We start from the raw sequence: 22,918 nt of genomic DNA, 5'->3' as shown, positions 1-22,918 counted from the left end.
CCAAGAGGCCAAGACGGAGGAGAGCGATGCCACGGCGGCTAAACTCGCGGCCGTGCAAGCAGCACCAAGGACCCAGCCCCAACACTTTGGACCGGACGACGGCCAGCAGGGCACGGTGCAGGCGACGTACGCGCACAGCGCCACCGAGTTCAAGTGCAGCGTGTGTGCGTACGTCGCAGGCAACTTGGCTACGCTCGTCGCCCACCGCAGATCGGCGCACCGCGGCACCCGCTTCTCCGATATCTTCGACAACGGGTGCGCGTGCAGCCTCGTGTTCCACTCGCGGATGGCGGCGACGAGCCATGCCCTCGCCTGCGCACAGCGCGCCTCGCAGGCGGCGCCTTCCCCCGCAGAGCCCATGGACGTTGACCAAGGCCGCGTCCGGCCCAGGCAGCGCCGCCCATCGCCTCGCCGGCCCAGCGAGCGACGCCCGGACGGCAAGCGCCGCCGCCTCAACAGCGAAGACGACGCCGACGCCCAGAAGCCGGCCGAGCACCTGCAGCTCGCGGACGAGGACGGAGTCGAGGACCCACCCCAAGCGCACAAGCCATACGCGGCCAGCGCTCTCTCGGCCCCTGTCCTCGCCGTGTATGTGCACAACGCGGAGCGCTTCACGTGCACGCTGTGCACGTTCACGGCAGCCAGCTTCAGCTCCTTGCAGAGGCATCGGACCACTCGGCACCGGCGCGCAGTCTTCCAGGACAAGTTTCTGGCGGGCTGCGCGTGCGGCACCCCCTTTGCGTCGCGGCCAGCGGCGGCTAAACACGCGCAAGCGTGCGCCGGCCGTTCGACTGCACTTCCGGCTACGGCTCCGCCAGTGGCAGGGACATCAAGCCCCACCGCTGCCGCAGCCGACGCCACCGTCGCGGCGGCCACTGTCACGCCCGACTCGCCCCAACCAGCAACCCCGGAGCTCGCAGCGTCCCCCCCGCTTGCGAGCCCCACTCATCCCGAAGTTGAAGTTGTTGAAGTGCAGGAGCAGCCAGGCCCTGGACGATGGGGGCCAGCGCTACCCCGAGCTCTGGTCGCTGAACGTGTCGCCGCGCGCCTTGGTGCCATTCCAGCACCACGCTGGGAACCTCCGCTGCCCCGAGAGCTGGTGGCCACCCGCATAGCTGCGCGTCTCGGTGAGGTTCCAGCGCCTCGCTGGGGCCCACCGCTGCCGCGCCGCATGGTGGCGTCTCGGATCGCCGCTCGCCTGCTCCCACCAGAGCCGACGGCTGACGGCGAGACCAAGGAGGACACCTCGGCGGACGGAGCCGACCTGACGGCCAGGGACGCAAACCAGGAGGACAACCCGGCGGCCGCACCCGACCGGACGGCGACAGCGGCGGCGATGGACGTGGACAGCGGCGCCGCCGGAGAGTGGCTGCTGCGCTTCGACGGCGCCTGCCGCGCCAACCCAGGACCCGGCGGAGCTGGTGCAGCGCTGTTCAAGCCCGACGGCTCCGTGGTGTGGACGTGCTCCCACTACATGCCGAGCAGCAGTGAAACGAACAACACTGCCGAGTACTCGGCGCTGCTGCTCGGGTCGAGAGCCGCTGCCGACCACGGAGCGACGTCGCTGAGGGTGGAAGGCGACAGCACCCTTGTGATCCAGCAGGTGCGCGGCATCTTCGCGGCGAGGAACGCCGTTCTACGCCGCCTCCGCGACCAAGTCAAGGTGGAGCTCGCGCGGGTGGGGAGCTTCTCACTCCACCACATCGACCGCCAAGCGAATGCCCATGCCGACCGCCTGGCCAACCGAGCCCTCGACCTCCGCCGGACGGTGATGGAGTGCGGCGCTCACACGGCAGGCGACGGCTGTACGAACACGACGCTGGACCCTATGCCCGTGCTGCCGCCCCAGCCGACACCCCGCACTCCGCCTCCGACACCCGCGGCCGACACCAACACCGAGATGCAGGAGCCGGAGGACGAGGATCTCGCCGACATCGACGACGGCGAGGTCTATGCAGCCATGCGCATCGGGCCGGACGCAGTTCCGCAGCATCGACCCCGCCTCCGACTACGCCAGCTCACCGAAGCTGAGGACGACGCTGCCCGCGAGATGGTGGAGCGGCTTGGCGCGACGCTGGCGGCCAAGATCACTGACGCCAGTGACTGGGAGTCGGCGGAGGGCTACATCACAGCCCTCCCGCACCTCCTGTACGACAAATTGCAGCCGTACTCCCAGGCCCAGCGACGCCCCGAGCCGCGTCCCCAGCGTCAGCGACAGCAGCACCAAGGCAGCCAGTGCCCGCGGCAGCAGCGGCAACAAGGCGACCAGCGACGGCAGCGCCCGCTGCACGACCAAGGGCAGGACCGCCGCAGCCTGGAAGGCGATGCACATGGAGACAACGAGCGCGATGGCGACGCCAGTCAGCAGGACCCAGCGCGACGGAGGCAGCGCAGGCGCCGCGGGCGCTCTGGTGCAGCGAAGCGGCGACGTCGCCACCGCCCGCCGCGGGTGACTCGACACCACCGCGAGCACCGCCTCGACGAGGCCTTGGACGACCTCCACGCCGTGGAGCAGGCTTCGCCCAGAGACCGCACTGCTGTTCGCCGAGCCCGCCGCCGCGTCGGCCGCGTCAACTCGGCCATCGACCAACGGCACCTGCGTCACCGGTTCGACACGGACGAGAAAGCCTGCGTCGAAGACATCCTGGCCAAGGCACGCGCGCAGCAGGAGACACCAAGGACAGCGGCCTCCAGCGCCGGCACCGCATCGGACCCAGCGGCGCCAGCGGCAGGCGCTACAGACGACGGTACCTGCCCCATTCCGGGCGATGAGCTCTGGCGGTACTTCGACGGCGTCAACACACCCAGCCAGGAGTTCGCTCCTGACGCCCCGGCGGGTGCTGCCTTCCGCTCCGCTATGACCCACCTGCCTGCCGCGTCGAGGTTCAGGGAGCTGCTCACGGAGGCACCGACACAGGACGATATCGAGTCACAGCTGCAGCACGCCCACGGCACCTCCAGCCCCGGCCTCGACGGCGTCGGCTATGACGTGTACCAGCACTTCGCCGCGCAGCTCCTGCCCGTGCTCGCCACCGCCTTCCAGAAGTGCTGGGAGGCGAAACGTGTGCCCCAGAGCTGGAAGCTCGGGGTGGTGCGGCTGCTGCACAAGAAGGGCGCGCGCGAGGACCCGGCGAACTGGAGGCCCATTTGCCTCCAGCAAGCCATCTACAAGCTCTACACGGGGGTCCTCGCGCGGCGGCTGGTACGGTGGCTGGACGCGAACGACCGCCACGCCCCGGGGCAGAAGGGCTTCCGAGCGGTCAACGGCTGCGGGGAGCACAACTTCCTCGCGGCCACGCTCGTCGACCAGGCCCGCCGCAAGCGCCGACAGCTCTACGAAGTCTGGTACGACTTCCGCAACGCGTTCGGCAGCGTGCCGTTCGCGCTGCTATGGGATGCACTCGCGCGGCTCGGCGTCCCCGAGGACTACGTCACCATGTGCAAGGGGCTCTACGAGAGCGCGGCGTTCGTCGTCGGGAACGCCGCCGACGGCACAACGGCCCCGATCTCGCTGCGGGTGGGAGTCTTCCAAGGCTGCCCGCTCAGCCCACAGCTCTTCAACGCTGACATCAGCCCGCTGCTCTTCGCGCTGAAGCGATTGCCGGCCACGGGCGCGCCGCTGTCGGGCGATGACTTCCCCGGTGCCTCGGCATACGCCGACGACCTCAAGATCTTCAGCGGCACCGAGGACGGCATCAAGCGACAGCACGCGCTCGTGGCCGACTTCCTCCGCTGGACCGGCATGGCGGCCAACCCCAGCAAGTGCTCCACCATGTCGATCCAGCGCGACCGCCGCGGCGTGCTCAAGGCGGACGACCTCAAGCTGGAGCTGGACGGGTCGCCGATCCCCGCGCTGTCCATGAGCGCCTCGTACACCTACCTGGGGGTCGGCGACGGCTTCGACCACACGCGCCGCCGCGTCGAGCTCGCGCCTATGCTCAAACAGCTGAAGGATGACGCGACAGCGCTGCTCCAGTCGGGCCTCGCACCGTGGCAGGTGGTGAAGGCGGTGAAGACGTACCTCTACCCTCGGGTGGAGTACGCGCTTCGCCACCTCCGCCCCTTCCAGCAGCAGCTTGCGGGCTTCGACCGGCACCTCGCGCGAGGCCTCCGCCATCTCCTGCGACTGCCAGCCTCCGCCACAGCGCAGTGCTTCTACGCACCGGTGTCGCGCGGCGGACTGGGCTTACTGCCGCTGACGGAACTGCACGCGGCGCTGCAAGTCGCGCATGGGTGGTAGATGCTGAACTCCAAGGACCCTGCCATCCAGCGCATCGCGCGCGTGCAGCCCCGGCAGATCGCCGACGCGCGCCACCGGCTGGACACTCAAGCGTGGGCGGGCCGCGAGGAGGAGCTGTGCGAGCTGCTGCTCAACTCGCAGCTCGGGACGTCGCCCAACGCGCCGCCGAAGCGCCGCAACGGCGACATCGGCTCGCTCTGGGTCGACGTCCAGCGCCACCTCCGCACGATCGGCCTCCAGTTCGCGACCGCGCCGGCGTGCACCGACACCGGCACGGCCGCGGCCACGCTGCAGCTTCGCGTGCCGCACCACGACAAGTGGCTCGACCACCGCACGGTCCTGCGGCACGTGAAGCTGCACATCAAGCACAGACACTGGACCAAGTGGGCGGCCATGCGCGACCAAGGCAGAACGGCACGCGCGCACGGCGGCGTCGGCAGCAGCTTCCTCACGCGGCCGCGAGGCATGTGGGAAGCTGACTATCGCTTCGCGGTGGCCGCCCGCTTGAACCAGCTCGACACGCACAGTGTACTCAAGCGCCGGCGCCTCCGGGCCCACCACCGATGCAGGCAGCCGGCAGAAAGACACAAACACCCTCCCTTTAGTGACATGCATATTTTAGCCTACATTTCAGTTACGGAGAGGTTACTAACTGGTAAACACGAACACACATTCTGTTCTAATCGGTGTGAAAACTGGTTTCCCTGCTTTTGGTGGGGTCTTTTTCACATTCATTTTTGGAACTACTGCTTTAGGTTAGCTTGCTAGCCAATCGCGGTACGGTCTCCGGGGGCTTTCACCCATCCCCCGCGAGGCCAACTACACTTGATCTTCTCCGTTTCCCCTACTCTTATTTTTGCATCAACTGTTAATATTGACATATTTCAGCCTATTGCTATATTTTATAATGTTATTGCTATATTTCGTAATTCTATCGCTATATTTCGTAATTCTAGTGCTATATTTCGTAATTCTATCGCTATATTTCGTAATGCTAGTGCTATATTTTATAATGCTATTGATAGGTTTGGCATTATCCACCGCAGCTTTTTGCAATTTAAAAGTTTCACTTATCCGACGTCACAACGGAACAGCTGGCACTGTTTAGGGTTGTGGACCTTCTCGGCCTTTGGCTAAGATCAAGTGTAGTATCTGTTCTAATCAGTGTGAAAACTGGTTTCCCTGCTTTTGGTGGGGTCTTTTTCACATTTATTTTTGGAACTGCTGCTTTCGGTTAGCTTGCTAGCCAATCGCGGTACGGTCTCCGGGGGCTTTCACCCATCCCTCGTGAGGCCAACTACATTTGATCTTTTCTATCCAGCTACCTTTTCGGCCCTTCACCACCGCATCGGCGCATGCGCTTCTGGTGGCCGGACTGGCAGCCCCGGGAGCGCTCGCCGTCCACCGACAGCGAGTGCTCCACGGCCAGCCACTCCAGCCTCGCCAGCGACGCGTCTTTCTATAGCGCGGCCAGCGATGGGGCTGGGGCGGCTGAGCTGGCGGACGTCCGGGCGGGGGCGGATCCGCTAGGGCTTCGGTTACGCATTGGGGATCCGCCCGCCCCCGTTTTGGGCTCGGCCGGAGCCGAAAATGGCCCCGGCGACCCTCCACGCGCGGCGCCGCTGCTCGGCACCGGCGAGGAGTTGGCCGGCGCAACTTCGGGCACGGGTCCGCGACCCGCTGCGCCCATTGCGCCCATTGCGGGACCGCGGGCCGGGCCCTCTGGCGGCCAAGACGAGGCCCGGTCCGCCGCTTCAACCTCGCGTCGCTTCGCGGCGACGGCGAGCGGACGCGGGCCCGCGGACCGTCCGCCGGGCGGGACCGGGCCCCGTCCACCTGGCCTCACTATGCCAGGATCCCGGGCCTCTCGTGCGCCGCGCGGCACGGTCGCCACGGCCGAAGAACACGGCCTCGAGCATGCGGCGCTTCGGCGAGGCGCGCGAAGCGACGGCTCCTGCGCAGCCCCCACGCCTGCTACGGACCCCCACGCGCGCCGTTTGGCTGCCCAAGACCCCGCCGCCGCCGCTCCGCCTCTCCTCGCGCCCCAGCTGCCCCCCAGTGATGTTGGCCGACCCGGCAGGGCGGCCGGCAGGCTGCCCGATTGGGTAGCGCCTGGGGCGGCGCCCACAGCCGCCACTGCGCGGGCCCTGGCGGTCCGCCACGGGCCCTGCGACCTGGACGACGACAGCAGCGAGGACGACGACGGCCTCGCCGGCCCTGCCGCCGCCGGCAGCGGCCCCCAAGACCCCAGCAGTGTGTTGCCCCGACCCGGCCCCCAAGACCCCAGCAGTGTGTTGCCCCGACCCGGCAGGGCGGGCGGCATGCTCGCCGAGGGTGGAGCCCAGGCGCCCCCAACACCAAGCCCAGCTGCGGCTGCCGCTGCCGCCGAAGTAGGAACAGCCGCAGCCGCAGCTGTCCAAGATGCAGCAGCTCCTGTTGTGCGCGCCACCGTGGGGCACCGCGCGCGCGCTACGCCGAACCCAGCACGCTACTATCAGCCACGCGCGCGCGCGGAGCCCATGACAGGCGACGCGCTCCGCCGGAGCAGACGCTGCAAGAACCATGGCCACGACGGAGGTGACCAAGAGGCCAAGACGGAGGAGAGCGATGCCACGGCGGCTAAACTCGCGGCCGTGCAAGCAGCACCGAGGACCCAGCCCCAGCACTTTGGACCGGACGACGGCCAGCAGGGCACGGTGCAGGCGACGTACGCGCACGACGCTGCCCAGTTCGAGTGCGCGTTGTGCGCGCACGTCGCCCCGAACCTCGCGACGCTGGTGGCGCACCGCCGAGCAGCACACCACGGCACCCGCTTCCAGGACGTCTTCTCCAGCGGGTGCCGATGCTCGCTCATCTTCTTCTCGCGGATCGTGGCTGCATGCCACACCCAAGCGTGTACCCAGCGCAACCCTCCAGCCGCGGCCGCCACCCCCGCGACGGCCCAAGCTTCGGAGGCAGCGGTGCCACCCCCGACACCTGTTGACCCCCCGACGCGGATCGGGGCTGCTGCGACCCCCACCAGCAGCCCCGCCGCAGCAAGGACTGCCGCTGCAGCAGCCGCACCACGCGGCACTGCGGTGGCAGACACCGCCACCCTGCAGAGCGCTGTGCCCGCCGCTCCCAAGACCCCTGGGCGCCAGCATGTCCCCCCCGTGCTGACCCCCACCCGATCTCGCCTGGTGCAGCAGGTTACAGGCAAGCGGCGCCGACTCAACCCGACCGCCAGCGCCGCCACCTTCTCCACACGGACGCCCGCGACGCTGCAGGGACCGCCGAACGGGAAGACGCCGCCGCCACCGGCGGAGACGACGACGGCGGTGGGTCCGCCCATGCTGGACCGCCATCCCGCCGACGGGACGCCACACCCGGACGTCGAGACGGCACCGGCACCGCAGCCGACGTCGGCGACCAAGGCACAGGCAACGCCGGCAACCACGGAGACGGCGATGATGACGACGGCAACCTCGAAGGCGGCGACGACAGCGACAGAGACGGCGACGCCGCTGCCGCCCGTGCTGGCCCGCCACCCCGCCGAGGTGGAGCCAGCACCTGACATCGAGATGGCGCCGCCGCCGTCGACCGCGGACGCGACGGAGACGACGACACCGCCCCCGACGGTGACAGCTGCAACGGCGACAGCGACGACAGCGCCTGAGGAGACGGAGACGACAGCGATCAAGGAGAAGGAGACGATGACGACGGCAGCGTCCACGGCGAAGACGCCGCCACCTCCAGCGAGACGAGCAACGCGCTGGGGCCCAAGACCTGGCACGAACGACACTGCCCAGGCTGTGAACGACGAGCACGCTGCTAACCCGGCAGCGCACCGGCCTCTGGGCTCCGCTGCACCGGTTACCGGTGCAACACGGTGGGGTCCACGTCACGGCGCGATCGGGGCAGCGGCTGTAGCTCGCCTGCTCACAGGCCTACCCACGGCACCAGCACCAGCTACGCGCCGGCCTGCTTCGGCTCGGCGCTGCCCAGACCCGCCCGCTCCCCCCGCGGCCACGACGACAGCCCCCGATGCGATGGACGTCGACGGAGGGCCGGCTATGCCCGAGCCGTGGGTGCTCCGCTTCGACGGCGCCTGCCGCCGGAACCCGGGACCTGGTGGAGCTGGTGCCGCCTTGTTCAAGCCGTGCGGGACCGTGGCGTGGACGTGCTCGCACTACATGCCAAACAGCAGCGAGACCAACAACACCGCTGAATACACGGCGCTGCTGCTTGGCGTGCAGAGTGCCGTCCACCACGGCGCCTCGCACCTGGAGATCGAAGGTGACAGCCACCTCGTCGTAGCGCAGGTCAAGGGCACCTTCGCCTGCAGGAACCCGCGCCTCCGCCAGCTGCGCAACCGCGTCCGCCACGCCCTCCGAGCCGTGACGTCCTTAACGCTCAAGCACATCGACCGGAAGGCGAACGCGCACGCGGACAGACTGGCAAACCGGGCGCTGGACCTGAAGCGTTCGCTGGCTGAGTGCGGCGAGCACCAAGGGGCGATGGAGAACTGCCTCCACATGAATCCTGCTGCACAACGCCAGCGCGAGCAACCCGCACCTCCTGCCCGCCCCGCGTGCGCACCCACGCGCGCCGAGTCTGCCAGCGATCATGACGAGGACATCGACGCAGAGATTGCCGCGCGCGACGGCGGCGAGGCGTTCCCCACGCTGCCTATCGGGCCCGGGACGGCTCCAGCGCGGCAGCCGCGCCTTCGACTGCGGCAGCTGACCGAAGACGAGCAGGAAGCGGCGGCGTCGGCCCTGCAGGCCATGGCGGAGGAGCTAGCGTGCAAGATCGAAGACGCAGACAGCTGGACCTCGGGCGATGGATACATCAGCGCCATCCCCAGTCGCATCCGGCAGGTGCTGCAGCCCTTCACAGCAGCCCAGCCCCACCCTCGGCCTCCACTGCAACAGCAGCGACAGCGACCGCCCCGAGTGACGCGCACTCAGCGCGAGCATCGACTCGACGAGGCCCTCGACGAGATGGCGGCGGTGCAGCAGGAGCGACCCACCAGCAGATCGGCCGTCCGCCGTGCGCGGCGCCGCGTCGGCCGGATCCGCGCCTCGATGCGCCAACAGCAGCTCCGCCACGACTTCGCTCGCAACGAGAGCAAGTGCGTCGAGGACATTCTGCGTGCTGCGTCGGCGGAGACCGCAGCGGAGGAGCACCCGGAGACGTGCCCCATCGACTCGGGCACGCTCCACGAGCACTTCACGGCGGTGAACTCGCCCCGCATCAACTTCCTACCAGATGAAGCTTGCGGGGCGTTGTTCCGCGAGGCGATGGCCGACGTCGGGACACCGCAGGAGCGGCGGAGCGCGCTCACGGACGAGCTGACGATGGACGAGGTGGAGGACCAGCTCATGCAAGCGGCCACGAACTCCAGCCCCGGCCACGACGGCGTGGGCTACGACATCTACAAGAAGTTCGCGGCGCAGCTGGTCCCCCTCCTCCACGCAGCCTTCCAGTCCTGTTGGCGCCACCACCGGGTGCCTGCCCTGTGGAAGGTGGGGTTCGTCCGCCTCATCCACAAGAAGGGCGACCCCAACGACCCAGCGAACTGGCGGCCGATCTGCCTGCAGACCGCGATCTACAAGCTCTACAGCGGTCTGCTGGCGCGTCGGCTGTCGGCGTACCTGGAGGCGAACGGGCTGCTGCTCATGGCGCAGAAGGGGTTCAGGGCGTACAATGGTTGCCACGAGCACAACTTCGTGGCAACCACGCTCCTGGACCAAACCCGACGCATGCGCCGCAGGCTGTACCAGGTCTGGTACGACCTGCGGAACGCGTTCGGGTCCGTTCACCAGGACATGCTGTGGTATGTGCTCCGCCTGCTCGGCGTCGAGCGTGCGTTCGTCGAGCGCTGCGACGACATCTACGAGGACTCCTACTTCGTCGTCGGCAACGCGGCCGACGGAGCGACGGAACCAGTGCGGCAGGAGGTGGGCGTGTACCAAGGCTGTCCGCTCAGCCCCCTCCTGTTCATTGCCGCGCTGGTGCCGTTGCTCCGAGCATTGGAGAAGCTCGACGGAGTGGGCGTCGCGTTGGCGGACGGGGTGCGGCCATGCACCACCGCCTACGCCGACGACCTCAAGGTGTTCAGCGACAGCGCGGCCGGCATCACGCGCTGCCACGCTGTCGTTGAGCAGTTCCTGGAGTGGACGGGGCTGCAGGCCAACCCAGGCAAGTGCGCCTTCCTGGCCGTGACACGCAACGCGCGCGGCAACCCCGCCCACGACAAGGACATGAAGCTGTCGCTCCACGACGAGGAGGTCTCAAGCATCAAGCTGCACGACAGCTACCGCTACCTCGGCGTGGGCGACGCCTTCGATCACGTGCGCCACCGTCTCCAGCTAGAGGCCAAGCTACAGCAGATCAAGCGGGAGGCGGTGGCGCTGATGCAGTCGGGGTTGGCGCCGTGGCAGGTGGTGAAGGCGCTCAAGACCTACGTCTACCCCAAGGTCGAGTACGCGCTCCGCCACCTCCGACCGCTCCAGTCCCAACTGCAGGGCTTCGACCGTGTGGTAGCCAAGGGCCTGCGGCACCTGCTACGCCTGCCCCGCTCGGCAACCAACGAGGTGCTCTACGCACCAACGTCGAGCGGGGGCTTGGGGCTCCAGCCGCTGGTGGAAATGCACCGCGCGCTGCAGATCGCCCATGCGTGGCAGATGCTGCACTCGAAGGACCCAGCGATCCGGGAAGTGGCGCGCGCACAGGTGTGCCAGGTGGCCCGCAAGCGTCACCGCCTCCGCGAAGAACACTGGCGGGGGCGTGACGACGAGCTCGTGCGGTGCTTCCTCAACTCCGAGCTCGCCGCCTCGCCCCACGCGGAGGCGCTGCGCCGCCACGGCGACATCGGGTCACTGTGGTCCGACGTGCAGCGGTGGCTGCGCATCTACCACCTCAGCCTGGTGGTGCAGGACGACCGCAACGGCCTGGACCCGCTCGGCCTCCGCGTGCCGCACCACGCCAAGTGGCTCGACCACAAGAGCGTGTTGCGGCACGTCAAGTTGCACCTCAAGATCCGCCACCAGACCCGGTGGAAGGGTCTGGCGGACCAGGGCAAGACGGTGCGGGCCCACGGCGGTGTCGGTGCCAAGTTCATGTCGACATGGGCGGGCCTGTCGGACGACGACTACCGCTTCGGCGTGAAGGCCCGCCTCAACCAGATCGACACGAACGCCGTGCTCAAGCGCAAGCGGCTGCGGTCGCACAAGACCTGCAGGGACCCGACCTGCTCCTCGGCCGAGACGCTGGCCCATGTCCTCAACCATTGCGAGTCCAACATGGACGCAATCCGCCAGCGTCATGACGACGCCTTGGAGCAGATCGGGTCCAAGATCCGCAACGCGCTCAAGCGCGGCAAGTCGACCGCGGAGCTGCGCCTGAACCAGACGGTACCCGAGTACACGGGCGCAGCTCTGCGGCCAGACATCGTACTGCGGATCGTGGCCGCCAAGAAGATGGTGATCGCCGACTTGGCGGTCACGTTCGAAGAGCACGCGGCCGGCGCCCGCCACTCCTCGCTGCAGCTCAGCCACGACCACAAGACACTCAAGTACCAACCGATCGTGGCGGAGCTGCAGCTCAAGGGGTGGCAGGTGCAGACCGCGGCGATCGTGTACGGGTCGCTGGGCTCGGTGCAGCCCAGCAACTTCAACACCTACACGGAAAAGTTGAAGCTGCACAAGCGCGAGGCTCGACAGCTGGACCTTCAGCTGTCGAGCCACTGCATCCGCGCCAGCCACCGCACCTGGGGCTGGTACTGCCGGCGCCACCGCGAAGGACAACGGAGCGGCAACGCCTCGCGAGCGCCGCGTGGGTCTGGGGGGGGCCCGCGGCGCACATCGCAGGCTCGGGCACGGCGGTAAGCTGGTCATTTGACCAACAGGGCACTACCCAGGTAGGGAACCGCCCTTCAAAAACCCAGGAAGACACAAACACCCTCCCTTTAGTGACATGCATATTTTAGCCTACATTTCAGTTACGGAGAGGTTACTAACTGGTAAACACGAACACACATTCTGTTCTAATCAGTGTGAAAACTGGTTTCCCTGCTTTTGGTGGGGTCTTTTTCACATTTTTTTTTGGAACTGCTGCTTTCGGTTAGCTTGCTAGCCAATCGCGGTACGGTCTCCGGGGGCTTTCACCCATCCCCCGCGAGGCCAACTACACTTGATCTTCTCCGTTTCCTCTACTCTTATTTTTGCATCAACTGTTAATATTGACATATTTCAGCCTATTGCTATATTTTATAATGTTATTGCTATATTTCGTAATTCTATCGCTATATTTCGTAATTCTAGTGCTATATTTCGTAATTCTATCGCTATATTTCGTAATGCTAGTGCTATATTTTATAATGCTATTGATAGGTTTGGCATTATCCACCGCAGCTTTTTGCAATTTAAAAGTTTCACTTATCCGACGTCACAACGGAACAGCTGGCACTGTTTAGGGTTGTGGACCTTCTCGGCCTTTGGCTAAAATCAAGTGTAGTATCTGTTCTAATCAGTGTGAAAACTGGTTTCCCTGCTTTTGGTGGGGTCTTTTTCACATTTATTTTTGGAACTGCTGCTTTCGGTTAGCTTGCTAGCCAATCGCGGTACGGTCTCCGGGGGCTTTCACCCATCCCTCGTGAGGCCAACTACATTTGATCTTTTCTATCCAGCTACCTTTTCGGCCCTTCACCACCGCATCGGCGCATGCGCTTCTGGTGACCGGACTGGCAGCCCCGGGAGCGCTCGCCGTCCACCGACAGCGAGTGCTCCACGGCCAGCCACTCCAGCCTCGCCAGCGACGCGTCTTTCTATAGCGCGGCCAGCGACGGGGCTGGGGCGGCTGAGCTGGCGGACGTCCGGGCGGGGGGCGGATCCGCTAGGGCTTTGGTTACGCATTGGGGATCCGCCCGCCCCCGTTTTGGGCTCGTCCGGAGCCGAAAATGGCCCCGGCGACCCTCCACGCGCGGCGCCGCTGCTCGGCACCGGCGAGGAGTTGGCCGGCGCAACTTCGGGCACGGGTCCGCGACCCGCTGCGCCCATTGCGCTATGCAGAGGCATGATGCATCATGGGCTCAAGCAAGCAACCAGTTGAAGTGGCTTCAGTTGAATCAATCTGGCGTTACTTGAACTGTGGCTCTCCATTCGGGTCAATCAAGTTGTATGTAAACGGTTTGTGATGATGTTCTCAGTTCTTCATTTCTGTTGTGCTTCAACTATGCTTCCTATCTACCACGGGTAGGCTTCCTCCACGTTGTCACGAAAAGTGTCTTCCTTGAACGGCACCGTGGCGCTGCCGAAGTCGTTGAGGTTAAGGGCCGTGCGAGCTGCGGCCGGCATGTCCTCCCACATGACCAAGTCTTGGAAGTCGCCGGCCTCGGTCGTGACGTTCACATAGTGGCTGAAGGTCTTCGCCTTGTACTGGAACTTGACGCTCGTCGCTTCCACCATGGCGGCGTCAGGGGGAGTGATCGTGAAGTACTTGCCGTCCGAGACCGACGCCGACACGGAGGATATGTTCGCATCTTCGGCGCCCCTTCTCGCAAGCCACACGATAGCGTGCTCCCAGCCATGGCAGTGGCCGAACGTGCCCTTGCGGTCTCTCGGGAAGTACCAGGCGTACATGATAGCGTACGAATCCTCGTAGGCCGTCACACAGCCGTAGACTTGGGAGCCGAGAGACGACCCTTTGCAGCTGAAGAGCGAGAGGCCAAGGTTGGTGTTTTCGTCCGCATCGACGGCCGGGTACGGATGGCACCCACTGTTGATGTTGAGTTGGGCTTGAACGTCAGCACGAGTGAGTATTCGGTGGTCGAGGCCTTCGTCTCAGGAAGCGGCACCACGCTGTCGTAGTCCAGCTCTTCGGTTGGATGAGGCCCAGAAGGCCCGCCCAACAGACAGCAAGACGCAGCAGGTTGATCGGCGCTGGTAAGTAAGTAGGAGTTGATCGGTTGTGGGATGAGCGACTAGTGCTCAGCAGAGCTCTACGCACGAGCCAAGGCGTGGGCTTCCCTGCCCAGTGTGCCCAGATGCTGGTGAGGCAGTGCTCCAGTATTGCCATTTTGTTGACGCGTTGATTGTTCCCCTGCAGCTCGAGCATGATTTGTAGAGTAACGCTACATCATGTAGCCTACATGTTCGTAGCCGTTTTTGCGCTATAAGGGCTACCAGTCCGTTCCAAATCTATTGATATGTACCACTATTTAGCTTGTTCCTAAACTATAGGAAAATACTAGTACTAGTTTCACTATGGCCAGAATCTGCAGATCGATCGAGTGGAGGCAGAAATGAGGCAGTAGTAACAGAGCACTTGATGCACCGTGGAAGTCGTCCCTCCCGCGCAAGCTTCGACTTCGACATGTGTCGAATCTTGAATGTGTTGTCACCACCAGCAGCAACACAATCGTTCATCACGCATTGGAGCGTCAAGAAGCCCGCGTCCAGTGTTGCCGGCGGCAGCTCGTCCAGCGCCACCTTCACGTTGGCCACCAGGTCGTCGAGGGTGTTTCACCTTGCAGAGATAGAAGAGTTTTTCATCCACGTGGACTACATCTTCCATGTCACTGAAATGATGCGTTGCTGCACTTACGTGCCCCACACTAAATGCAATCCTCGACTTCTTGTTGTCGTCCGACAGCATGGGCTTGGCAACGGACGTCTCCACACGGAGCTTCCCGATGCTCACCTGTCGGAACAGCGTAGTTGGTGGGAGGAAACAGGCTTGGGCGGCTGCACGGATGGTGCTCCGGCGCTGTGGATCGACCGCGCGGAGGCGCTCCAGCTCGCGGGAGCGGTCGACACGTCTGCGCCCAGTGCTGCGCATTCTTGTGGGCGATGCGTACACCCCGGTGCGTTGAAAGTTGCCCAGGGCCCGGCGCCAGACACGGCTGATGGTCTGAGCGCTGACCGCGAATGTGTCTGCAGCAGCAGACAGCGCACCACGCGGTAGGGCGCCGACTGTCGCTCGGTTGAGGAGGGCCGACACCACGAGGGCACGTTCCGCGTCCGAAAGGTGCTTGGTCTTGGGGTCTTGTTGGGGTGCGACATCGAGTAGCTTGTTGGGTTTGGTAGGTGGGTGCTTGGTCGGGGGGGGGGGCGAAATCGTTAATGGCAGTGGTGGCTTCTTCATCGATGAAAGCATCATTGGAGCTTAAGCGCTTCCCCTGGCGCCAATTTTTCGAGCTGTGCGGAGCTCTGCACACCAGTCAAACCGCTATGAGCAGGCGGTTGCATTACTACCAATCACACGGGCATACAACTATTTTTAACCAATTGCGAGCCAAACGTGCTCAAACCTCCAGTAGATCTGGAACGGACTGGTAAGAAGAAGAAGCTATTCCAACGCCTCGAAAAGCTCGTCGGGAAGAATGGACCTGTTTTGCAGAAATAGAGAGCTATCATTGGTCAAAAGGGATATTCATGTGGTTTGCATGGGAAAGGCACATCGCAGTAGTGCACCTACAGATGACCACGGAAAAATACGCCAGCGCTGACCATCATCCTCCATAGTAAGCCGGAGGGTATTAAAAAATACGCCACTCACGCTGATTGGCCGAAAGTATTCTTTGCACTCTATAAAAGGGCCGATTATGTATAGAAGGACGAGAGATCGCAAAAGAAAGTCCATATTGTTTGTAGCTCGACAGCTTTAAAAGCTGCGGAGAAGCAGTTTTATTAAACAAAACCTATTGTTTCATTCTGCAATAACGATCAATATACTTGACGGGTTCTTGTGCGCTTTCTCAGTGCTCAGGCTAGTCTATGCTTAAAAAGAACCAATTCTGGCATACAATAATAGCAACATTGACCGAGCGTTAGTCTGATGGTAACTTAGTGCCTTAGGTATAAACAAACGTATGCTTAGATGCAAATTCCCACATCGATGAGGTGTTTATAGGCTCGCAGAGCTACTCCAACCATTATTTCTGCAAATTTTATGGATTTTAGGAGAACCTCATTGGCTATAAATACACGAGACTATTTGTATCGGATCGGTCATCTGGATTTGTCGCATGGCGTATTTTTTGGTGGAGCGTATTTTTCCGTCGTTATCTGTATGCCATCTCCTGCATGATCTAGCACATATAGTACTAGTACGGATTAGCATCCTTTTGGCACTTTTAGAAAGTGCCATTTCGGAGCCAAACCGGCTTCGAAACACGACTTGAGCATCTTGCATTCAAAGCCTCTTTGATTTACCACTAAGTACGAACACTAAGTAGTGCATTAAATAGGAGGGCAAACTGGATGCAAAGCACAATACTACAGCACAGCACATTTATGTGGAAAACTTTTTTATTTTTTATTTTAAAAATACCCCAAGTGCGGCAAGGACAGCGTCGTCAAATCTCTGGTCTATATGCATACTCATATGTGTTATCCAGCTCTTTTCTATCTCTTCATTATAAAGTTCATAAAGCAGATGAATGGCTCCGCGGTCCACTGAAGCTTATGGCCCGCAGTCATGCCTCTGCGGAGTGATTATATCCACACACGTGTGTGGAACGTATGTGGCTTCGTATGTGGTGCATTTGTGGTTGCAGTTTTCATATGGCGGTAATATTAATAGGAGATTGCGCACGGTACGGCTATCTTGTTTCCTAAGCGTAATTACCCGCGAGAAGAAGCAGCACTGCAGCGCCTCGGCGAACTTGAGGCTGCGTCCAACGGATCTGGGGCTGCTGTTTTCAACGAGACGTTGGCGGTTTGGTGCGGTGGCTTACGTAGCTGATGTCTCCGCTGGTAAATATGCAGTGAGGCGATACTCGGAGCTTGTAGAACCCAAGTGATATAGCGCAGCTTTACTAGAACGTCCCGTCGAGACGTGTATGACAAGTGGTGGTGTAGCGCCGTCGACACTGACCCATTGATACCTATAACCCGTGGTAACCGGTTGGTGGTTATTGTCAACTAACTGCCTATCCAGAGTTAGTGTCGAGACCTGGTGGCTATTGCCGCTGGATGTTGTTTTTGTTTGTTTTGAATTGAGGTACATTAGTTCTTCCTAACGACTACAACGACCTGTCCCGCAGATAGTAACGCTTCATCTACAGGTTGGGGCTCCTACTTTGCGTATCGCCTCTGTCGCGTCTTCCTTAATCGGCGTCTGCGTCAGGCTCTTCAGCCTCTCCAGCGAAATATGCATCCCGCCAATGACTGAGGTCACCGTCTAAAAGGCGAGTGACTTCTGCTCAGCGGGGGGGGGGGGCGGGTTGGTTGGTCCGAGCGGACCCTGTCTGCTATCTCTCTGCATTGCGAGCTATTGTCGCTGGAGTTGGTGTCAGGTCGATAACCACGTCCGTAAGCAGCGCTAGGAGGATAAGTAGGAGGCAGAGGTCTAAGCTAGAACAGGGCACCGCTCTTGCCGCGACCAGCACCACGCGTCAAACCACTGGGATGCATGTCTAGTACGGCTCCAATGTCGTGCAAGATAGTCGATATCGTTCCTGTACATGCATGACCCGAACGACTTCCGCTTTCTATCGCTTGAGGACAGCCTCGTTAACAGGGGGAGGAGACGGTAATGCTATTGCTCTACGATATCTGACCCGTGTCGGTCGTGGCCAGGAGTGGGTCAGACATCATGCTTTGAGTCGCTCGTCCATCCTTGAGCGTGCACCCAACGTCAAGGCATCACGAAGCTTCGACACGTATAAGCATGAGAAGACATGTAATATGTTAAAGTTCAGAAGTGCTACATATATGATAACTGAGAGGTGGAGCCGCGGAGCAGTTCCTTGACGTACTCACCGATAAGGCGACCAAGAGCATCAACACGGCTGGCCACGGATACCCGGGTGTGAATTCGAATGCGCAGATGAGCACGCTCATCCACTCGATAAAGCATCCTCAGCTGTGGGTGTACCTAACTAACTGTTTTGAATCTTAAAAATGCTCTTTGGGAGCTACTGTTTGGGCGTCGATCTTCACGAGCATCAGCTAAGCCTATTGGCGGGTGCTGACCTTTTAGCTAATCTAGCTGTCGCAGCGCCTTCTGGCACTTAACCCAACGAAATCAGCTCTTGGAACCATAAACCGTAGACTAGTGTGAAAGCAAGTGAACGCGTTTTGCAGCGTACTGCAACTTTTAAGCTAGACGTTACCAATCTACGGTATTTTTCATTGTGAAACCACCTTCGCCATACTCACTGTTGTCGGCTGTCGATCAGTTGAATGTAGTGGCGGGTAAAAGTTGTGTAGGCGTGGAGCCTACACCTCCAGTGATGATCTATTCGATGTAGTTGTACGATTTACGCTGCGTTCTTGGCGCGCTGTGTATGTCGTGCCGTGTGCAGTTAAATCGTTGAAGTTGCTTAAGTTGCTGGTGAGTTGCCCCACAAAAATCAACATGTGGTTTATTTTTGGGAGAGAGGAATAGCTTTGGCAGTTCACACTGATACACAACGACATCGATGGAGCGGGGCCTGGCGGCCGGTGGTGGCGGCGGTGGCGGCGCCGGGAGTTGGCGTCGCCCTGGTTTAGTTGCAACGGAGGGTGGTGCAGCAGAGGGTGGCGCAAGAATCCGCGGAGGTGGGACAGATGAGCATGACGATACAACAGGCACAGGTACGCACGGAGAGTCGGTGTCTCGACGGATGGAGCGCACAACATTTCTTTGTTGGGACGACTTCGAGGCAGCTTTAGGGGAGTATTGTGAGAGTACTTACCAGATGTACAAGTACGTTCGCGACGTTGAGTTATCATTCCCTGTGAGGTCTAGTCAAACTTACCTTTATTCAATGTTCTTTTTACAGGAAAAGGAGTTCAGTCTCTATTGAGTACTTTAATAAATCAAGACAAGAAGACGCGCAGTACAGCAGCGAGTTTGGTCGGTTTTACTCCGTCTTGTTTATCTGTACGCACGGGTGGAAGGACCTCAACCAATGTATACAAGGCTTACCTGTAGTGCATGATTATATACTGTGGCTAAGTTTTTTTTCTTTGGGAAAAGGAACGATACCTGTTCCGCACTTGCGCGGGACAGCATGTGAAGCAAGCTTGTCTGTGACTCTCACGAAAGTGTTAAACAAGATGACTCGAAGGTGAGAATACTGCTACCGAGTGAATCAATCGGAACCTATTCATACACATCCTGTGAACGAGACGATATGGCGAATGTATGCTGAAAACCGGCGCGTGAAAGACCCAGTCGTCTTGTCAATGGTTCAACAGCTATTAAAAGCTAAATCGCCATTTAAACAGATTTATCAGTACGCCCTCAAGTCCTCAGGTACTGTAGCTTCACATATTATCGAAACCATACAGCGATCAAAACTAACCTTCCCACATTCAAAGGCAAGGACGTGATCCGGCAAGATGTGCGCAACATGATAAACGAGATTACAAAAGAGTACAAGGCAGACGCTGTTGAAGTTCGAGTTGCCCGTATCTTGAATGACTTCAGGGAGAGCGATGCGGGCAATACATCCCAGCTTTTCGTGGATGACGGTGGAATTGCGCGGTGCTTAACGCTGCAGACCTCGGGTATGCGACGTCTGTTCCATCTTTTTCCAGAAATACTGCTGGTTGATACCACGCACAAAACGAATGACCTGAAGTACAAACTATCAAGGTCCTCGAAGACAAATTTTCCCGAGCTCGTGTATTAATCTGCCACTTCCATGTCCTCAAATACTTTCGGACCGTTACAGGTTCGTAAAGCTCTAGTAGTTGTGAAAGTAGTTGTAGTTGCCACATTTCAAGGCTCATATCAATAATTGTATGTGCAGCGAATGCGAAATACGGCCTCAATCATCAAAGACAGAGTGAAGTCTTAATAGCAGTTCAAGACATGGTATACGCCAAGGATGAAGATACGTACGTCGAAGCTCGTGATTCGATGTTATCCATGGTTCGAGCTATTCCAAAGCACGAATGGCCGGCCGCATTTTCGCGGAAGAAGAAAAAACAAGTTCATCTAAACAAGCGTCACGCAAAACCGAAAACTCACAAGTGCAAAGACAGACTGTGAAGGATGATGGACAGACTGTGAAGGGTGATGATGGCGTTCACCCGTTTGAGGCCTACTTCATAGCAAATTGGGACGAATGCAAGAAACGCTGGGTGACTTGTTACCGCAATGATTGCCCGCACCTGGGAAATCACACTAACAACCGCTTGGAGTCCGGCTGGGGAAAGTTAAAGCCTGAGTTAAACATGCAGATGCCGCTGGATGAGAGTATCTCTACGGTACTCACTATACAGCTTCTCAAAGAGAAAGAATTATCCCGGCAAATGGCTGTAAGTAACCTTTAGTATTATGGCAACAATATCATGAATGCATCTAAAGTTGTACTTGAATAGGACATCGGGACTGTCGTGAACAGATCTTACGACAGTGAAATGTTGAACGTGCTACGCATTGCGTCCCAGCATGCCGCAGAACTTATTCAAGAGCAATATCTACACGCAATAAAGGTGAGTCATATTTACTACACGACCATATCACTTTGAACCAGATCTAACAAAGCAATCAGCATTCGACACAAGTCGATTTCATAGAAGATCGTCCAGGTCATTACCTTGTGTCGCGAGATAGTGCCGGGGAATACAAGTACGCACTTGATGCCATCAGCTGGACGTGTTCCTGCTTGTTTTCGAGAACGCGATTACAACCGTGCTATCACGCAATGTATTTAAGAAGACAGGTAGCCTCTACATTTACAATCTTCACGTTTGAACGATAGCTAATAAGTTGTTGTGTTACTAGACGCTGCCAAACCAGAGAGTCATCCCGCTAAACAGTATTCATAAGCGGTGGTTATTACGGTCTGATGCATCGATATCCATTGACGTTCCTCAAGCTCGACTCCCCTTTGTCACGCGGATTAGCACCAGGCAAAAGGCTCTTATTGAACAAGAAAAGTTTAGTAGACTGTCCGTATTGCAAGCGCGACTTACGGAAGCTGTGGTGGCTCATGGCACCCGTCATTTCGAAAGTATTTTTCGCACATTGGAGCAGTTTGTCGACCTGGTTGTAGATGGACATATACCGCAGTTAGCGACGCCACCTGAAAAGGGCCTCCCCCCACGGTACGATGAATTCGGGCGCATCTACCCCCACGAAACGCGGTGCAATTGTCACAGGGCCCCAAGTGCAACATTCAGGTATAAAGCGGGCCAGGTCGGACTTATTGAAGCCAAATGGAGTTGTTGTGTCGAGCAAGAAAGATTTAAATCTTACTCCGAGTATGTTCAGCGCCGCTGACTTCACATTTACCAAAAACGATCACGTGTCGGGGCGAGTCCGTTCGACGAAGGCAACCCGTGCGTGGTACCCGAAAAAATCGAAAAAACAAAAAGGCAAGTCGGATCGCACAAGTAGCGCCGCTGAATATGGAGACAGCGAAGAAGATGACAGTGATAATCTCGTGGATGACAATGCACAGTTGAGCGCTGCTTCGCATCAAGAGGCAGGCGTGTTGAGTCAGCACCGCGATCATGCAGAAGAGATTACTTCGCTTGCCAGCATTATTGACCTTCGCTACGACTACTTCAGTATTGATCTCTCTCTACGAAAAATGTTTTCGTTTGAAATGGTTTCAACTTTGGGTAAAAAATCGATCGTTGCTTTTAGTGCAAAGTATACACGGCAAACGGCCAATGAATCTACGATTTGTATTCGACAAAGAGATTGTGGATACAGCCTACGATAACATAATTATGTTGGAGGCGGCGATGATTGAGAAATGCGATGCAAGCCACGTCAACGGGGAAATTTTTCATGACGTAGATGTGGATGGAGAAGGCATTGATAATATTTGTGTGAAGGCTGGGAATGCTGGAGATTGCTTCCACTCTTCCACTCTTCCGCTATTACAGCAATGCGAATGTTCCACCAGCGCCTTCAATATCTAGCAGCAGCTTCCTCATGCTTGAATTGGTTTCAAAGTCATGCCGACGAGATTCAGATTAATCAAGAAGTCGTGCAAAACTTTGTGGATGTACTCCGAACAACGTCCGTGTTCAGCCGCCTAGCGCTTGGCAATCATGTGAGTACAAAATTTTAACTTTAAATGTCCATGTTGATACTAAACTGCCATTGTAACATGTAGGAGGCGTTTTTCTATGATCTGTTTGCCTTTATGGACGGCAACTGGATGAACGACTTGTGCATCAAGATGGCGCTCCATGTTTCTCTTGGATACCGCAAAGACACTTGTTTTATCGACACATCCTTCTTCGGTTATACGAAACCAGAGCACGCGTTGTTGCATGATGCATTTGCTACATCTTTCCAAGGTGTCTCCCGGTTTTTGGTTCTTCCGATTTGTTTCGATAACTTCCACTGGTGCATGGTACTGGTCGACCGACGCTGCAGAACGATTTATCAGTTTGATCCTCTCCACCTGCAGTACTACTACGATCGACTTGATCAAATTTGCCGATCGTACTTAAAAGTGGGCCTTAGAAGCGAGTATGATTCGTACAAACAAGAGCGAATTATTGACCTGCACCAGACCGACGACTACAATTGCGGAATTTTCATTGTTCTGTTCGCAATGAAGCACATCAAGCAAATACCCATTCCGACCACTACAAATGCAAATTTGAATTCGCTCCGACCAACACTCTTCATGGAAGTGCTCCGCTCGTCTCACCCTGCTTTTAGCATTAGCTGAATCGATTCCGAATAGGTAAAAACAATGATTAATGAAGTAGATTTGCTTTGCTTAAGTCG

The 22,918-nt window shown here is 59.2% G+C and overlaps 7 protein-coding genes across 7 annotated transcripts; 4 read left to right on the top strand and 3 right to left on the bottom strand.

The window, feature by feature from the left end:
- Positions 1-3,174: 3,174 nt before the first annotated feature.
- Positions 3,175-3,570, bottom strand: PHYSODRAFT_509974 (hypothetical protein; the record flags this gene model as incomplete). The annotated part of the gene is made up of 3 exons (XM_009530813.1): positions 3,175-3,298; positions 3,338-3,400; positions 3,482-3,570. The coding sequence occupies 3 exons, from the start codon at positions 3,568-3,570 to the stop codon at positions 3,175-3,177; spliced, it is 276 nt and encodes a 91-aa protein (XP_009529108.1).
- Positions 3,571-12,911: 9,341 nt separating this feature from the next.
- Positions 12,912-13,281, bottom strand: PHYSODRAFT_333618 (hypothetical protein; the record flags this gene model as incomplete). Its single annotated transcript, XM_009530812.1, has 2 exons — positions 12,912-13,049; positions 13,096-13,281. The coding sequence occupies 2 exons, from the start codon at positions 13,279-13,281 to the stop codon at positions 12,912-12,914; spliced, it is 324 nt and encodes a 107-aa protein (XP_009529107.1).
- A 186-nt stretch (positions 13,282-13,467) lies between these two features.
- Positions 13,468-14,299, bottom strand: PHYSODRAFT_260049 (necrosis inducing-like protein NPP1 type; the record flags this gene model as incomplete). The annotated part of the gene is made up of 3 exons (XM_009530811.1): positions 13,468-13,999; positions 14,138-14,163; positions 14,231-14,299. The coding sequence occupies 3 exons, from the start codon at positions 14,297-14,299 to the stop codon at positions 13,468-13,470; spliced, it is 627 nt and encodes a 208-aa protein (XP_009529106.1).
- A 4,351-nt stretch (positions 14,300-18,650) lies between these two features.
- On the top strand, positions 18,651-19,016 carry PHYSODRAFT_301900 (hypothetical protein; the record flags this gene model as incomplete). The annotated part of the gene is made up of 1 exon (XM_009530810.1): positions 18,651-19,016. One exon carries the CDS (start codon positions 18,651-18,653, stop codon positions 19,014-19,016), a length of 366 nt encoding a protein of 121 aa, XP_009529105.1.
- A 268-nt stretch (positions 19,017-19,284) lies between these two features.
- Positions 19,285-19,682, top strand: PHYSODRAFT_409488 (hypothetical protein; the record flags this gene model as incomplete). The annotated part of the gene is made up of 2 exons (XM_009530809.1): positions 19,285-19,468; positions 19,534-19,682. Coding segments are annotated over 2 exons (333 nt in total), but the record flags the coding sequence as incomplete, so codon positions are not given.
- A 110-nt stretch (positions 19,683-19,792) lies between these two features.
- PHYSODRAFT_507152 (hypothetical protein) lies at positions 19,793-20,924 on the top strand (the record flags this gene model as incomplete). Its single annotated transcript, XM_009530808.1, has 5 exons — positions 19,793-19,889; positions 19,968-20,089; positions 20,233-20,478; positions 20,542-20,655; positions 20,715-20,924. Coding segments are annotated over 5 exons (789 nt in total), but the record flags the coding sequence as incomplete, so codon positions are not given.
- Positions 20,925-22,493: 1,569 nt separating this feature from the next.
- PHYSODRAFT_386840 (hypothetical protein) lies at positions 22,494-22,841 on the top strand (the record flags this gene model as incomplete). Its single annotated transcript, XM_009530807.1, has 1 exon — positions 22,494-22,841. A coding segment is annotated over one exon (348 nt), but the record flags the coding sequence as incomplete, so codon positions are not given.
- Between the last annotated feature and the right edge of the window lie 77 nt (positions 22,842-22,918).

Source organism: Phytophthora sojae (assembly GCF_000149755.1).
Source record: "Phytophthora sojae unplaced genomic scaffold PHYSOscaffold_5, whole genome shotgun sequence".
Taxonomy (NCBI): Eukaryota; Oomycota; class Peronosporomycetes; order Peronosporales; family Peronosporaceae; genus Phytophthora; species Phytophthora sojae.
Note: the sequence above shows the minus strand (reverse complement) of the source record. Positions and strands in the feature narration are given on the sequence as shown.